The following is a 17,500-nucleotide window of genomic DNA, read 5'->3' as shown; positions in this document are numbered from 1 at the left end:
AAGTTGTTAGCATGGTACGGAATTGTGTATCACAAGATATTGCCTTACAATGTAGCCTTCCATATGTTTTCTTATTATTTAAGGATAATGATAGTTATAGTTTTCCCATTTCTTTAATTGGAAGAAAAAAATGTGGGTATATACATTATATACAGGATACTTCTTTAAATATTATTCAACAGATTTCATAGGTAGATACATTTGTTCAGTTCCTTGAATATATTACAATTATATTATTTACATTTTATAGTGATATTCAGAGCTCAATGGTTGTTCTAGTTCATAAGGTTATGAAGATCATGTGGCACAAACAGATTTAGGCAACACTTTGAGATGGCAATTATTTATGTTTTTTTATGGAATGTGGGTGTAGATGGCCTTTGAGGAGGTAGCTTGTGAGAGGTGATTTTAGGTTGGAAAGTTGAGTGATGTTCTTTTAAACTAGCTAATATCGTTAGCATTTGATGCTAATCTTCATAGCTAAAACCATTTGTACTAAGTAGTATTTCTTTAATAGTACACATGAAAAAATTTAACAAGTAATAAGGAAAATTCAAAGGCTATTTGCTAATATTTTCAATCAACAAAACATGAAACTTTTACTGCCATCCTATTTTATGGGTATACATTGATATAGGTGAATAATTTGTTAATTTATTGCACGGTATATGCAAATGTTAAGTTTTGGCCATAGATGTATTTACTTATATTTTTTAAAAGGATTGTTACTGTATCAGGACAAATATTTATTAATAATAAAAAAATTATATTCAATCAAGATATTTTAGTAACCTTATATATACTTCTCAATGTAAACCTTGGAACTTGTAAGAGCTTCTTCAAGTTTGTTGCTTAGTTCTGGATCTCTTATCTTCACACTCCGTAAGTTGCACACAAGCAGTGGATCCTGACCCTTTGGAGCCGAGGCCTTCCCTCCCAGGATCGATCTTACACATTCTAGCCAAGCAGTTGCAGAGGCTCCATTAGCAACCATTTCCTGATTTTAAAGAAATAAAGCATGTATGTTTTTTTGCTTTTAAAGGCCCTATAACACTACCCCTTTTTCCATCAATTGCAGTGTTTCTGTATAAACTCGCCACATGCAAATGGTCTAACCCTATCACACAGAGTACCACTGCTACCATGGCAGCAAATATAGTGCTCATGTAAACCAAACACGTTTACATGAGTGTTGTCCTGCAAACTGCAATAGCATTCTCATACATAATGTGTTATTTAAAAGAAATAGAGTTATGTAAAGGAGATAACTATATTGTATATAGAAATACCCTAGACTATTACTTCATGTTTACATGAATTACCTCTATTTCATTCATCAATAAAAAAAAAAAACATTCTAGTAGTATAGATCATCCATAGCACAAGATCAAGATGGAAATTAGTCAGACTAAAATAGTTATCATCTTCTGGGAGGTGTTCTGCATGCATGCATTACCCATGGAATGTCTGTTGTTTATGCAAAAAAGCAAATATTTACAGAAAAAGTATTAGTGCGATGGGGCCTGACGAGACTTTTCTATTCTTTGTTTATTATTTGTTTATTATCAACACAACAATGTCCACTGTGATTATTTGCGAGAATATGTATTCATTCAACTTCAAGGCCTTACATGATATAAAACAGAGGGAGATTGCTTACCTCAGGTACTACAGAGCGGCCAACAACAACACCTTCAGCCTTAGCCATTACAAGCAAAGGTCGTTTGTTTGCAATTTTTGTGGCTTTACTAAGCACAGCCTTGCTTGTGCCAAACTCTGTAGTAAATAGATGGATAATTGGTCCATCGGGTTGTGCTTCAGTGAGTTCCTTCATCTCTTCAATCATCTGCCAATATGAAGGATGCCTTTTTTAGAGAATAAAGATATTATACATAGTTCCCAAATACAACAAAACTAATGCTTTTTGCTCAAAACAGGGCCTTTGCAGCATCACAAATGACTGTATACTTTGACCATTAACATTAACATCCTTTTACACTGTATAGTAAACATGAAGTGCATGAAATTAATTTATAGAATCCATCATACTCATGCTGTACTTAAAACAATAATCTTCTACTTATAATGAATCTAGTAGTATGTCCATCATTATATACAAAAGCGTATAAATTATGGCTGCAAGTGACAGCATTATTTTACACCAACCTGCTTATTGACATCACCACGCAGTGAATTGCGAAGGCTTCTTGTCATGTTGTCCAATGAGTTGTTAATTTGTGTTCGCATTAAGTAGGGTAACGGTGCCTCTTCCTTTTTATTGTGCCACATTATCAGATCTTTCTCAAGCTGTCTTATTCTGCAATTTAGGGTTAAACATAATAAAAAAAATTATCCTGAAACCCTTAAGACTAATGTTTATCACTTAAATTTGTGCATATAAGAGTTCAAATTAGAATACACAAAGTAAACATAGTTCCAAAGCTACTTAAAAAATCCTGAATTTTACTATATTTCTCACTTACATGAGAAACATATCTGTTTAAGAAATCTACAAAAACTCACAAAGAAACTGTTAACAAAACAACAACTGACAAACCAGCTATTAACATCTTGAATCAATGAAGCATTTTTTTTCTGCCATTATATCATTCAGTGCTAAATTATATTTTCGTTATATAAATCCTTTTTCTCTAACTTACCTTTTAATTTCGTCATATTTCTTTATTTCATCTTCCCCACAACTAAATGGCAGATCAAACAGAATCAAACTAACAGAGTGTAACAGACAGAGGCTTGGAGTGGATATAAGCTAACAATATTTATTTAACACTTACTTTGATCACAAGATCCCCCATTAATACACAAATGTTAAATCAAATAAAAATTACCAATTGTGTATGTCTCACCTTTTATGATTACCAGCAGACAGTTCTGTTTCCACTTGCTTTTCCCAGTCATTGAGTTGTACCTGTGTTTCTGCTGCATTTCGCAAAGCTTTCCCAGCTGCTGCCCCACAGACAGCTCGTATATTACGTATGCCAATGCCCGCACTTTTCTGCATGAAGAATTCAACACTTGTGTGAATTATCCCTACTATTTTTACCTTTCTTTGAGTTTATATCAAATAAACAATTATCACAATAATTCCTTCAGAAGAATAAGTACTTACAATACTAGTAATTGCAAAGTTACCAATATGACCACTGTTGTGGAGATGTGTACCACAACAAGGCTCAATTGATAACAATTGCTGCTCTTTATTGCCTTCTTCTTGAAGACCTAGGCGTGAAGTGATAACATGAACTGTGTCTGGGTAGACTTCACCAGGGACTAAAGTAATGTTGGGTTCCCCTAAGAGGTCTTTCATGTCCATGTTTCTTCTACTGACAGGCTTACTTGCTGCAATCCATTTCTGTAAGGCAATTCAGTGAAACTGTATTTGTATAATTATTATATCAACCAGAGCAATATTCATTAAAGTATACTTCTCTTGTATTATAAGTCTACAATCTGATGACATGTTACCTCTACACTGATTTTTCATGCATCCTATCTCAACCTCTATATCAGATCCAAGGACATAAAAATTAAAACTTTGGACCTTGGTTAAAATCACAGAAATCTACCCAACTTCAGTTTCTTTTTGTTAGCATTATCTCTGAACCTAAACAGAACCAACCTTGACAATACTTTCTGTCCTTTCTATGCTGTTCTCATTGAGCGGCAAATAAGTTCTAACACTGAGACTAAGGTGATCCGAAGTCACAAGAGATGATCTCTGGCATGATAATCCTGAAAGGTAAAGATATCAATTAGCATTCACTGCTAGGTCATAATAAAGCATTATACAAAATATCATTGATTATCTCACAAAATATATAATCAGGATTACAACCTGAGAAAAAAATAAAGATTCTTTAAATCTTAATAATTAAAGAAATTAAGATAACATTAAAATCCACTCACCTGTCACAAATTTGACAGCAGCATTCAGCAAATGTGTAGCAGTGTGATGCTGCATACAACCAATGCGATGTTGTGACTGAACATTTGCAGTCACTATATCTCCAACTGCCAGTTCACCATATTCTACTTCTCCCCAATGAATGATATAACCTCCCACATTTTCAACATTTGTTATCTTAATTTTTGTGTTATTCCTTGCAAATGACCCAATGTCTCCCACCTGGCCTCCAGCTTCATGGTAGAAGTTTGTCCTGTCTGTGATAATCCCTATTTTCTCTTGAGCAGAGGTCTTGTCACTCAACTTCCCAGCAACCAAAATTGAAAGGACTCTGCACTTTAAAGGTTTAAAAGAATAGAGTCCATCATAGCTTTCATAGGAATATTTAGCTTTGTCATCAGTAACAGGAATGTTTAATCTGATAAGATCATCTAAGATTATTTCTCTGTCAAATGTCGCAGAGCCCTCCATCCTTTGCTGGCCGACACTTTTCGTCAACTGGCGAACTTCACTCAACCCTCTCTCAAAACCTTCATGATCCACAGTCAGGCTGTAGACTTCGGCTAGTTCTTCTATCTGATCAATGTGGAGGCCATACGTATCATACAGCTTTAATGCTACATGGCCAGGAAGTTTACAGTCATGTTCCTTCCATTCCTGTATATGCGGTAATATCTCCTTGACACCCTCAATGATACCAGGAGCATGTAGATCAGAGAGTATCTTTAGTTCTGGCCGTCCCAGGAGAAGGTCTGTCCATTCTCTGAAATCAAGATTCTTAGTTCTCTTGTGATATTCTTGATATAATTCTTCCATATCAAGTATTATCTAATATCTAAATTACAGGAAGTGTTTGACCCAATGACAAAGGATGGCTTCCATACATCTATACTTGATATAATTCTCCCACATTCAGTACTATCTATTGTAATCATGACTTCTAAATTGAATCTAGTTATATTAACTGATAGATGCTGGCTGGCATATATACATGCCTGAATGCCAGAAAGCATCTATACATGCCATGACAATGGAGGCTCTTCTCTGTTTTGCACACTAAATGAGCAAGGAATTTTATGGCCCCAGCAGCACAAGCCCTCTAAAGTCAACCTATACCCTTGTATTTCAATACTGTTGTTGAAACAATTAAATGCCAGTCCAGAATCAATGACAACAGGAAAAAACATTTTCCCCACACTTCTAATTTTCATCTCATACAGTGGCAAGTTTGTGCCAAATATCTGTTAGCACCATTAGGTTACAAATATGTTTTATATGTCAACACAATAATAAGAAATATCTAATCCTCTTAGAAAGTAACCAAAATTTAAGGCCTCTTTTATCATTTTTGTGTTAAAAATGCAATAAATTTTGAAAATTATAAATTTTACTAATGTTATTCATGCCAAATATGTAAATAGGGCAAAGGGAAAAATATGCCTAATTACAAGCCTAAAATTTCCAATGGATAGTAAAATATAATTCTGTTGGTAATTTCCAATGGATAGTAAAATATAATTCTGTAGGTAATTTCCAATGGATAGTAAAATATAATTCAGTAGGTAATTTCCAATGGATAGTAAAATATAATTCTATGTACATACCAAAAAAAATATTGTATACATTGTTAATTTGGTACATTTCTTTAGAAGCAAAATAATTTTGATTATATTATAAATTCCTCAACCTAGATAACAAGAAAAATCAAGAAATTCATACACAACCTGCTAACTTTCTTCTGAAGTTCTGAAAACAATTCTTCTTCGTGCTTCAGGATCAACCGAATTCTTCCTAGTTGATCACATAATTCTGGATAGGCATCACTGAGTGTTTCTGCCACAATCTCAGTCAAACGATAGAGATTTTCATCCTCTCTCTTGAAACCAAATTGCTCCTCTCCAATTGTAATGGCCCGTCTCATGACACGTCGTAATTTGTGGCTGAAACAACCATGCAGTTTTATTTCATATGTACATGTTTTTTGTATGTACACATGTATTTATATGTATGCATGTAGGTATGTGATCACAAAAAATTAGAAACCCCTTCAAGACATCATCATTTGAATATTACACATACAGTAGATTCTGTTTCCTGGTAGACATGCTTCTATAGTACTCAGGCTGTTAACTGTACACCCTTAAATCATTTATATCATCATGAAATACATTTATACAAAAGGTATCTGTGATAACAGGATTCTCTTACCAACATCCACATATGTAAACATAACATATTTCAGGTACATACGTTTAGTTGTCTAGCTCCTCACCTGTCTTCCGGAAACATACCATCCGCTAGTGCTACAGTGAACATTCTGGTATGATCAGCCAATATTCTGTAAGCTGTATCAATACACAGGCCCTCCTTCTCAAAATATCCCTTATATTCTCTTCTTCCACTCAACTGTCAACAACCAAGGACATGCAAATTTATATAAACATGATCTGTTCTCTATATACTGATTATGCATGCAGCCCTAGAGCAAACAAGGCATTTGATAATATCTTGATATTTGATAATAACTACAACCTTTCAACATTTTCATTAAGGCAATTTTCAACTCATTAGAGCTTAATAGTAATAGAGACAATATCAACAAATTAATCATCTTTTTTCATAAAAAAAAGAAATGACAGAACCAGCATCCACCTTTTCCACTGCAGCAAATATAGGCATGAAGAGGTCAGTGTCGTAGTTTGATGACCTGTCGTTCAGCACTGCTGTAATGCGTTCCAGACCCATCCCTGTGTCCACATGCTGGGTATTCAGTGTCTTAAGATTTCCATCCTTTAACCTAAAAAATTTAAGTATATGGACCCACAATTACTTATAAACCTGATGCTAAAGTAATTTATACATACTATATATACATATATATATATATATATATAGATATATATATATATATATATATACATATATATATATATATTATATATATAATATATATATGTATATATATTATATATATAATATATATATGTATATATATGTATATATAAAATATATATATATGTATATATATAATATATATATATATATATGTATATATATAATATATATATATATATGTATATATATAATATATATATGTATATATATAATATATATATGTATATGTATAATATATATATGTATATGTATAATATATATAAGTATATGTATAATATATATATGTATATGTGTAATATATATATGTATATGTGTAATATATATATGTATATGTGTAATATATATATGTATATGTGTAATATATATATGTATGTATGTATATATATATATATATATATATATATATATATATATATATATATATATACATATATATATACATATATATATTATATATATAATATATATATGTATATATATGTATATATATAATATATATATTATATATATATACATACATATATTATATATATACATACATATATTATATATATACATATATATATTATATATATACATATATATACATTTATATATTATATTGTTGGCTGTCTAAACACTTCTAACCTTTTATATCTCTAGACTTCTTAATACCTTAACCCCTTTCATGAATACTCACTTTACAGACATGTACAAATTACCTTTCATACTGAATGAATACCAAATTCCACAACTCAATCACATCTTCCACACCAAGGTTAACTCTTTCACTAGCTTCAGCACGTCCTAAACGGTCATAATGGATCTCGGTGCACGGTCCGCACGGTCCATGAGATCCCATTTCCCAGAAGTTGTCCTTCATGCCAAACGGGATAATTCTGTTATCAGGAACACTGAAAAATATCAAATGTATTATATCATTTTGAGAATACACAATAGTCATAATACATCAAGATCATTCTGAGATTTAAAGATCACTGTTGTTCTGAAATCACAGCAAAATAATGTAAAAAGTTTGTATAACCAAATTTTTTCAGTTCTCAGAAGTAGATGATAAATGTAATTAAATTCTCAAATTTTGATTAGATTTCCAAATTTCTTATTCAAATAATTATTTTAACTGCTTTAAGAATCAAGAAATTCAATATTCATACCAGAAAGTATTTGTAGTAGGTAATTCTTCTACTACAAAATACTTGCTACAACAAAAGCTCTCAAGTCCTTTTCTTACAAACATTAAATTTCCTAAGCCAAAACATAAGAAAATCCCAAAGGTATGGATGTGGAGTTAAAACATCCTACATTAATCAGATAAGCTGTATAAAAAAGTGAATCCTATCAAACCAAAGAATGAAAAAGAAAATCTCCATACTTAATCCTAGAAAAAAAAACATGAAACAAAATCAGCTCCGAGTCTTCTGCAATCAATTACACTTCTTACCCTATTGCCCTCCATATGTCCCTAACTTCAAGGTCTGCCTCCAGCCCTGCCTTGTCATTTCCACCAAAGTAAGTAACATAAAGACGGTCGGGAGGTAATCTGTACACATCTGTTAGGAGATTCCATGCCATTGTGCAAGCCTCTCTCTGTGAACAATATATAGTATATATATTAAAATAATACATACATTAAAATAATAAATTTAGAGGATTTGAAATGTTCCTATAATCCATAGTGTTGATACCAGGCCATGTGGTCTATAAAAAGAGTATATCAATCCTCGAAACATGAGTTCAAAATAATGAAAATTTTGAATAAAATATTCAAGAGAATATTACAGTTACCAAAACATTTATACAGTTATCAGTTCACATGATTCTAAGCACACAAGCTGACAAAGAACCTACTTTAAAGTAGTCTCCAAAGGACCAGTTTCCGAGCATTTCGAAGAATGTGTGATGATAGGTATCAGTACCCACATCAGCCAAGTCATTGTGTTTACCCCCAACACGGATACACTTCTGGCTGTTCGTGGCTCGAGGGCAAGGGGGTTGCTGATATCCAAGGAAAACTGGCTTGAACTGCAAAATAGCAGTGCTTGTTTAAATTCCTCCCTCAGTGTCTTACCAAACTAGATAATATAAAGACCATGAAAGTGTTCACTCATAAAAAATGTGTAAAGACTATTATCATCCACTGTTTAAATACAATTTTTTTTCTTTTCATCTTTTTCACTTACAGATCATATCTAAAATCTTAACTTGTAAAGTATCAGTCACTTTTACAGTCAAAGACTTGGAAAAGCCACATGAAACAAAAATAAGGATTATCAATCTTTCAACTCGAAGTGATAAAATATATTACTTTTTTATTTGGTTATTCATAAAACTAAAAATTTTGAACTAGAATCAGAAAATGTGGAATGTAATTGCGATCCTTGTGAACTTCTATATATATATTGTTAGTTTTAGACTTGTGAAATCTTTTTCCTTAAAAGGAGTGTCTCTGATCAAAAGGAAACCTTATCATGGATGTGAAATATTTTTCAAGAAAAACCTTCATCATATTGTACTCTACTTCTATCATTTACTCCTGATCTCTAATATCGCATTATAAGAGGAAACTTGTAAATACAAAATTCTTACCTGATTCATACCAGCATTAACAAAGGCCAAACTTGGGTCATTCCATGGAATGACTGGGCTTGACCTAATGTGCTGGTGGCCATTGCTCTTAAAGAACTCTGTAAAAGTGTTCCTTACAATCGATGATGGCCAGTGATTCCTATGGATTTTGCACACCCCATGCCAAGCCAGAGAGGACGTGGTCTTAAGAAGGTTAAGGTTCTTGATGATGTGCTGCATTGGCCAGAGTGTTTTACTGTGGATACAGAACTCTTAGTAATGGATTTCCAATATATATAATTTACATGTTTGTACTATTTTACTTGTAAATACAGTAGAGCAAATCCAGATGTTGAATATCTTAATTGCACAAACTGATCAATCTGAAATAATCCAAGAGCTGTCTCTCCATATAAAATCTTTTCATTCACCAAATCATCTACTATTTCTTAAAGATCATTCATTTGGAGCCCTTCCCCTATTTTGCTATTGTAGTGATTTTTTGGTTAAATAATGTGAGCTCAATGTAGAATAGCTATGTAAAGTACATGTTTTATCTTTGCCATATTTTTCTACAAACACTTATTAACCCATTGCTGCTGGGGGATGACATGTAGCACATGCCATGCCCACTGAGAGTTTAGTTGCTTATATACAGAGATGGAGTCTATTACTATTTCACCTATTTACCCTTTTCCTTGATTTTTGAAAATATTCTCATCTATCTTCTATTGCTATTGTAAAATTAGTAACATCATAATAAGATTAATGTCTGACAATAATAACAGCATAAATATTAATAGTAATAGTTTAGAAAAAAAAAATCCTGAAAACTCATGGAATGGGGAAATCAGGTTAAATCAAGAGGTATACTAATTGACTTCTTGGTGGCTATGCACTTGTGGAGCCATCTATGTGTAAAACACATTCACGAAACAAATTACCTGGCAGAATTGGATTAAATTCAAATAATCAACTCCAAAGCTTCAACTTTTAAATAATTTATAAAATATCAATGTGTATTTTTGGTCATCTTGTATACCATTATTCCAATAAAAATGTAAATGTCTATATATAAAATTCAAGGTATGAAGAGCATCTTTTGCTGTTTGACAAATTCATTTACCTTCAGTGGTTTATGATTTGGTTACAATGACTGTGAAATCCAGAAAACCTCATGTGAAATACTGAAAACCCAGTCTTCATGAGATGTCTGATTGAACCCCTAAAATCTGGGTGATGTGACCATCACAACATGATAAAATTTGGCTTGAGGGCTGGGTGATGTGAACATGCTATCATGGAAAAATTTGGCTAAGGGCCAGGGTGACAGGAATTATTTTTAGAGGGTGATGACTGAGGGGGCATTTAAGAAAGGGCTCTTGCATTATTCCTATCGGTAAACAGTTGTGAAATGTACCCTCTATGAGCCATGACTGCCAGAGAACCTATTTCCATAATCAGGACTCTTATTTTTTCAAACCGTGAACTGTGGTACAGGTTGTATTACAAAAAACTGAATAGTACAATAAAATTTCTAAATGATACAAAAAGCAAATTGTTACTCATTGTTATTACTATTAAACTGTGAGAAATAATATGGAGTCAGTGCAAGGAAAACAGTGCTGTACACAGATCACAATCTGCATACAGCACATCAAATTACTAATATAGACATTGGAAAATGGCAATAAAGTAAAAAGGAGATAACACCATTGCCAAAGGGAGGGGGGAGGGTCATGACACCACACGAGTATTCATGTGCATCTTGTCTTCAAGCCACACACCAATGAGAGTGGTTCCTCTAAGTAAGCCTAATGCCCGGATTTTGGGCCAAGTGTGGGCAGTGAAGCACCTAGATCCAAAGGGTTAATACTACGTTTTTCAAACTACTCTAAATCTCCTATCCCACAGGTATTGCTTTAAAAGAAGCCGCCCCATTTAAACAACTATTGCATTTGAAGTCTATTAACAAAGCTGGTAGAATAGACATCACCTTTACTTATCTGCTTTTTGTTTTTACTTGAGGGTTTAGGGAACGAATTACTGTCTAATAAGTATTGTTGTCATTTTCAAATATCACCAACCTGTCAGTTACCAAAAAATTATGGCCACCAACCAATCTACCCCAGTATCCTTTTTAGTCTTCAACAGGCCAAACTCATAACACCATGATACATTTCCAACTGAGATAATGATTAACCATCACTCCAGTATGTAACTCAACTTGATATTTACATTCTAGCCTCTTGAAGATTAGACTTCGTGTCACTCTTTTGGCTTTATACAGAAACTAAAACCCACTTGAGAATCTGCTTTGATTGCAAACATTGTTTATAAAACAATGGAGCACCTCAAAATGTATATTTATAAAACAATGGAGCTCCTCAAAATATTTATATTAATGAAAATAAAGTTTCCAAACTTTCAATCTCAAAATGTTTAAAAAACAAGCAACTTCTGCCGGTAAAGACCAAGCCAATGTGCTTTTCTTTCTTTTTTTTTGTTGCATTTGAAGTACATAGAGCATTTTTCACAATATTCAAAACAAGCTTTTATATATAAAAAAAAGATCCCAGTTTAACTAGAAAATGAAATTATAAAAATATAGCTTTTACACCAAAATCCAGAATATTTAGGTATTCCTTTCCTACTGTAGCTGCATTTGACTTCACTTTTTTCCATGCAACAATTTCTGTATTCATCATTTTGCAGAAAATATCATTTTTCTAATTTGTTGCTACATCTTGTTCACTTTCAGATATCATATGACAATATCATAATGTCCACAATACCTATCTACAGGTATGTATCAAAAGACCACAAAAGACAGTATATCTCAATGTTTATTCTGATACTCTGCAATTTTCCTTGTACATTTGGAAATAGCTGTCTTTAAGACTTTACAGATGGGTCTGTTATAGACATAATAATCTGCTGGGTATATGGCAGAGTTGCCCGGCTCTCAAGCACACCTAAGAATAACTTGCCAGCAAATCTCATAAAAAACAAAAAAACGGAAAAAAAAAAATCCAATACACCCATCTAACTTAGTAGATAGCAAGCAGCTTTTAGTCAATATGAAAGTAATCAGCACTTGGATATCTTCATCTACTATATAATATTTTCCTTTATCATTATAAGGTGAAGGGGATAATGCAAGTCTAACGAAGAGAATCCTAATAAAATCTACAATAAACACTATATCAAACCAATGTGCTATCCTATACAAGTGCTCCTCAATCTAAGAATGAAATAAAACACAAGATTTTCCTAATGCTGAATGCTTTGACACAGACTCTTGCTATCTTAAGCTAATATGCAACATATAAAAACAAATTGACAGTTATCTTACATTTGCATTTAATGCAATAGAGGAACTAAACAATTTCTGCCCATGTTTTTCTTTCTTTCTCTTGACTGAAAATTATGATACCTTGAGTGCCATATTATGAAAGAAGACCATTTTGAAAAAAAATAAAAAATAATATTCTTTAAAAATCAAGACTACCAACAGATATGTGCTATAAAAAATAATGAAATACTCTCAACCTAAAGTATACATTAGGCTTCATATACATAGAATGTTACATCAGTCATACTGGTCAACATGATCAACTGGACTCATATTTGTAAAACAAAATAGAAGTGCAATAAAAATTAATTCACAAAATCATAAAACTTGAAACAAATGAAAAACTCATATACTATTAATTTTCAGTAACTACCAAAATGACAATTTAAAAAATACTTCCTTCTGAACAATGTATTCAATTTTCTATTACCGTTTGTTACCAAAGAAAATTCCAATATTTGGTATGAACGTGATATAGAGAGTATTTCCCTTAAACAAAAATATTTCATTAACACCAACAGTTTTATATCTGTTAAGAATTAATTCAATAATGGCACAAAAACACACAATTCAAAGAGAAATTTACATAAATTGTCATTGGAGATATACATCTATAGCAATAAAAAAAGACAAAAAGAAAAGAAATATCAACAGCCTCATCTGCCCAATTTATTTAATGTACTCTTACATTCCACACTCAATTCACACTCTGCATTTCTCAACTTGATAAAGGAGGGGAAAGGGCCATATGCTCTTTGGAATTAAAATTAAAAACTACATCTGTAGCATAGTTACAGAATAAACTCCTTCGTCTAAAAACATCCTTTACAGCAAAAGTACTATGTAAAAACAAGTAATTCAACTTCACTGCCTCTTCATGTGTGCCATGAAACAGGTACAATTAAGAATATTTTTCAAGCCTTTCAAAATGAAAACTCAAAACAAAAATTCCATAAAAAAATAAGCTTTGAGGCATCTGCTACAAAATTTGCCGAGGACTGAATCCATGTGAATAGAGGACATCAAAATACAGTAAGGCATTCCACAAAACTATATACCAAAATTCCAGTGATTTTTTTCCTTCTTTCTTTTTGGAGGAGTGAGGTGGGGTGGGGGGTGGGGGGGATATTTTCTGACAAAATAACTGCAGTCCTCTCTCTTCAAGTTTTAACGTCTTAAGAGTTCATCCCCATCAACCATAACAACGGGCTATAGATTATCACCAAGTTATATTTGTAATACACTGGATACCACTCAGTACTTTATAATTCTTAAAGAGTCAAGTTTAACTAACATGAATGTCACTGTAATATCTAACTAGGACTCACCAAGTCATTTGGAAAACATTTTGTGCCAAGACTGACTAACAAGGCAAAATAAATTATAAAATATACGATTAGTTAACAACGTGTCCATGATTATAGCAATGTTTTTATCTCAATGATAACATCTATTTCTCCATTATCGCAGATACAACACAGAACATTCACAGACACTGGTTAATTGAGATTGCATATGAAAAAGCTTTTATCAACTTTCACACACAATCCAGCACATTCCTCATAAAACCTTTGCTAAAAATATAAGTTTTACTTGGTTTCATATTTTGATGTGACATGTAACTATCACCTACAGTATTTCAATTTCATGAATACTTTGCTATAATGAGCACTAATAATGCATAAGCATAACATGGAAAACCAGTGGAGTACAATTAACTTTCATGTTATTTCAGAAGATTCAGTTCACCTACAAACAACCTTTGAGAGAGAGGTTTAAAGCCTGGACATATGCCTCATGCAACTGTCGGACAAAATCGTCTTTCTTGAGGAGCAGTGTGAATGCCTGTACTAACTGCTCCTGTGTAAGAGGTGTCACATGCGAGGAACCTCCGAGCAGCCCATCATGTAGAGACTCTTGAGACCCATTTAGCGGCCTCATATCCATGGCTGCTGCTGTGCCAGGAGTCAAGAGCCCAGGGAAAGTGCGCGGACAAGAAGTTTCTATTGGAGGTGTGCCATGAATAACTGGGTCTGATGTTCGTGAACTAGTGAACACCTGCGGAGAGAGCAATGAAGGCTCTGACTGTGGTAAATGCTGGTTGTAGGCTTGTTGCTGCTGCGGCTGCTGTTGCTGTGGCTGTTGCTGTTGCTGTTTTTGTTGTTGTCCTAGTTGACTTCCATCATCCTCTTTTACCTGATTTGACATTCTTAAATTATCTTTGAATCGCCCTTCAAGTTCCTGTAATGAAATTGGTGCTCCTCCAGGGACACTTGAAGACATTGCAGGTGGGTGGGGCTGTGGAGCCGAGCCTGGAATTGGAATTGGGTTTGTCACACCTTGCTGGCCTTGTACAGGTGCCCCTGCTGGCAGCTGTACCATAGCTTGCCCTCCAACTGCAGCAGCTCCTTGGAATAATTTTTGAAGTACTGGGAGTGGTGCATTTGATGGGTTGGCTGTTGATGAAACTGGAGGTCCAGAACTAGACGGTGAAGGTAAACCAGTGCCTAAGCCTCCCATTCCTCCTCCTGCCTGTGCCCCAGAAACTTTTGCAAAGAAATCTGCTACAGTGTTCTGCTCACCAGCTGTAACTCTTAGTGGTGCTGGCTTTACTAAGTCATTATTAACACTTGTTGTTGTGGTAACAATACTGCGGGGTTCATTACGCTTGCTCTCATACTCGCCATGTGCTCGGGAGAGCATACTGAGTATGTCTCCACCAGGTGCCCCAGCAACTGCTATGGCAGGATCATCTAGAATGTTAGGAGCTGGCTGTGGAGCTGCAGGAAGATCATTCTTCATGTGTTCCTGTATTGCAGTTGCTATGCGTTGGACATCTTCCGTTTCTGAAAACCATATTCCGTAAATGACCCCTTTGGCACTTCTGAAGAGTAGGTATGGTGGTTTAACTTGAATATCACAGGCAGATGTAAGAGGCTCAATGAAGTTTGACTTGTTTAGCCGGTTGATGATCGTAACCATGTGATGTGGCGGAGCAACCCTTGAATATACCATAAGCGTGCCTTCTACCTCCGTCTTGGCCCAAGACTCGCCACCCTGCTCGTATGTGTACAGTGCTGTGCGATTGGCAGAATCCACAATATGGGAGACATGAGGATCAATTCTTCGCACAGAGTTGAGGCGGATAGTATCCCGTGTCTGCTCCATACCTGCGGAAATAAGGGAAAACTCAATGGAAGAGAAAGTGTTCTTGACATACTTATGAAAATTTTAAAATCCAAATGACTTGGTAAATACCTATAAAAAAATAATGAGTTCTCCCCACATTCCACTAAGTATAGACCAGAACAAACCTTTAAATCTTTTCTCCGTATTACCCATTCACAAAAAAACATACACACTTCTACGGACATTCATTTAAACACAAGCATAAAAACACACAGACACAGACACAGACACAGACAGACAGACAAACAGACATACACACACACAAACACACACACACACACACACACACACACACACACACACACACACACACACACACACACACACACACACACACACACACACACACACACACACACACACACGTGTGTGTACATATATAAATGATAGCACACATACATTCATAAACACAAACATGCACATACACACCAAGCCACATATTCAAATTGAAAATGTTAACAAAATCAATTTAATCAATGAATAAAGGTTTCAGTACTTGGGGACTTCAGACAGAGCATGGATATAATGACTTTTCCAAAACCTTACATGGTTTTACAGGCCTCTGTTTTATTGCATACACATTAAAAATATATAAATTATGATTTACAAATACTAAATATCCCTAACATGCTATACTTCTGATACTACAACCTGTAAAATATATATATATAATGCAAGCTAGAGTCTATATTGCAACAAAATCAACTGAAATTTTATAATGGGACACACATAAACCAAAACAGACAAGAGAGAAAATGGCTATACAACTATTATTTTTTCAAAAGGTTATTAATTTCAGAAAATATCTTAAAACTAATACTATGTAAAGGAGTACATGTTCAAAAGTAAAAGAGTTGTTTGTCAATCTTACCCTGACTTTTTAGCCTTGGCACAAATACTGTTGTAGCTACAAAGAAAACTATGTGCAAATAATACTGATGCCCCCTTACTGTTTATATTCACTGATGGCTGATCTCTATCCCCTAAAAATATTTACAGCAAAATCATCTTTATAAATCTAATTCATTTTTCTGTGGCCAACAGCCCAGATCAATGTAACTCAATTTTCAACTTAGAATGTTCAATTTTGAAATGAAATAAACAGCTTTACTTCACAGAATTTGTGGAGGAAGCATAATGAAGATACCATTCAATATTTTCCAACTTAAACTTACAATTCACAAATCAATTGTACTATGCACTATAAACATGATAAGTAACCAACAATTTATTCTATACAACATATATGCTAAGTAGATGTCATTAGAATAAATGGTATAGGTTGAAGACATCAACACACGTATATAGAGTGGGATAGAACATAGTTTAAGCTGCAGCGATCTCATATTTACCACTAAATGATGAAAATATAATATGCTCTCGCCTTTCAAATTCTAAGTCCATCAGCTTGTTTACCTTGGGAAGAAAAACACAACACTGAATTCTGGTGTGTCAGCCCATAGAATTTCAAAGATGGTGGTTACATCTATAGTTTCAAGAATTAATTTTAAGCATTTCTTGTGCTAGTTTTATACATTTTTTTATCTTTATTCTTCTTATTTAAGCCTGTT

General features: G+C 33.7%; 2 protein-coding genes across 5 annotated transcripts in view; one reads left to right on the top strand and one right to left on the bottom strand.

Moving 5' to 3' along the window:
- LOC113823249 (protein SERAC1) overlaps positions 1-774 on the top strand; it is a 20,474-nt gene extending 19,700 nt beyond the window's left edge. For all 4 annotated transcript variants that reach the window (XM_070125198.1, XM_070125202.1, XM_070125199.1 and 1 more), the window contains one exon: positions 1-774. This exon is cut by the window's left edge and continues 60 nt beyond it. In XM_070125198.1, the coding sequence (XP_069981299.1) occupies position 1 (1 nt within the window). In that variant the 3' untranslated portion in view covers positions 2-774.
- The window catches only part of AlaRS-m (alanine--tRNA ligase, mitochondrial), a 19,147-nt gene continuing 1,747 nt past the window's right edge, over positions 101-17,500 (bottom strand). Inside the window, exons 2-15 of the mRNA XM_027375868.2 lie at positions 9,407-9,641; positions 8,669-8,842; positions 8,262-8,407; positions 7,522-7,713; positions 6,578-6,722; positions 6,198-6,331; positions 5,650-5,865; positions 3,928-4,688; positions 3,641-3,753; positions 3,131-3,373; positions 2,868-3,016; positions 2,167-2,317; positions 1,661-1,846; positions 101-997 (exon numbers count right to left, since the gene is read on the bottom strand). Of these exons, the coding sequence (XP_027231669.2) occupies positions 794-997; positions 1,661-1,846; positions 2,167-2,317; positions 2,868-3,016; positions 3,131-3,373; positions 3,641-3,753; positions 3,928-4,688; positions 5,650-5,865; positions 6,198-6,331; positions 6,578-6,722; positions 7,522-7,713; positions 8,262-8,407; positions 8,669-8,842; positions 9,407-9,625 (3,033 nt within the window). The 5' untranslated portion in view covers positions 9,626-9,641 and the 3' untranslated portion in view covers positions 101-793. The remainder of the gene's footprint in view (positions 998-1,660; positions 1,847-2,166; positions 2,318-2,867; positions 3,017-3,130; positions 3,374-3,640; positions 3,754-3,927; positions 4,689-5,649; positions 5,866-6,197; positions 6,332-6,577; positions 6,723-7,521; positions 7,714-8,261; positions 8,408-8,668; positions 8,843-9,406; positions 9,642-17,500) is intronic.

The sequence above is a fragment of the Penaeus vannamei genome, chromosome 9, assembly GCF_042767895.1.
Source record: "Penaeus vannamei isolate JL-2024 chromosome 9, ASM4276789v1, whole genome shotgun sequence".
Classification (NCBI taxonomy): Eukaryota; Metazoa; Arthropoda; class Malacostraca; order Decapoda; family Penaeidae; genus Penaeus; species Penaeus vannamei.
The sequence above is the reverse complement of the archived record's forward strand: the minus strand, read 5'-3'. Positions and strand labels throughout refer to the sequence as shown.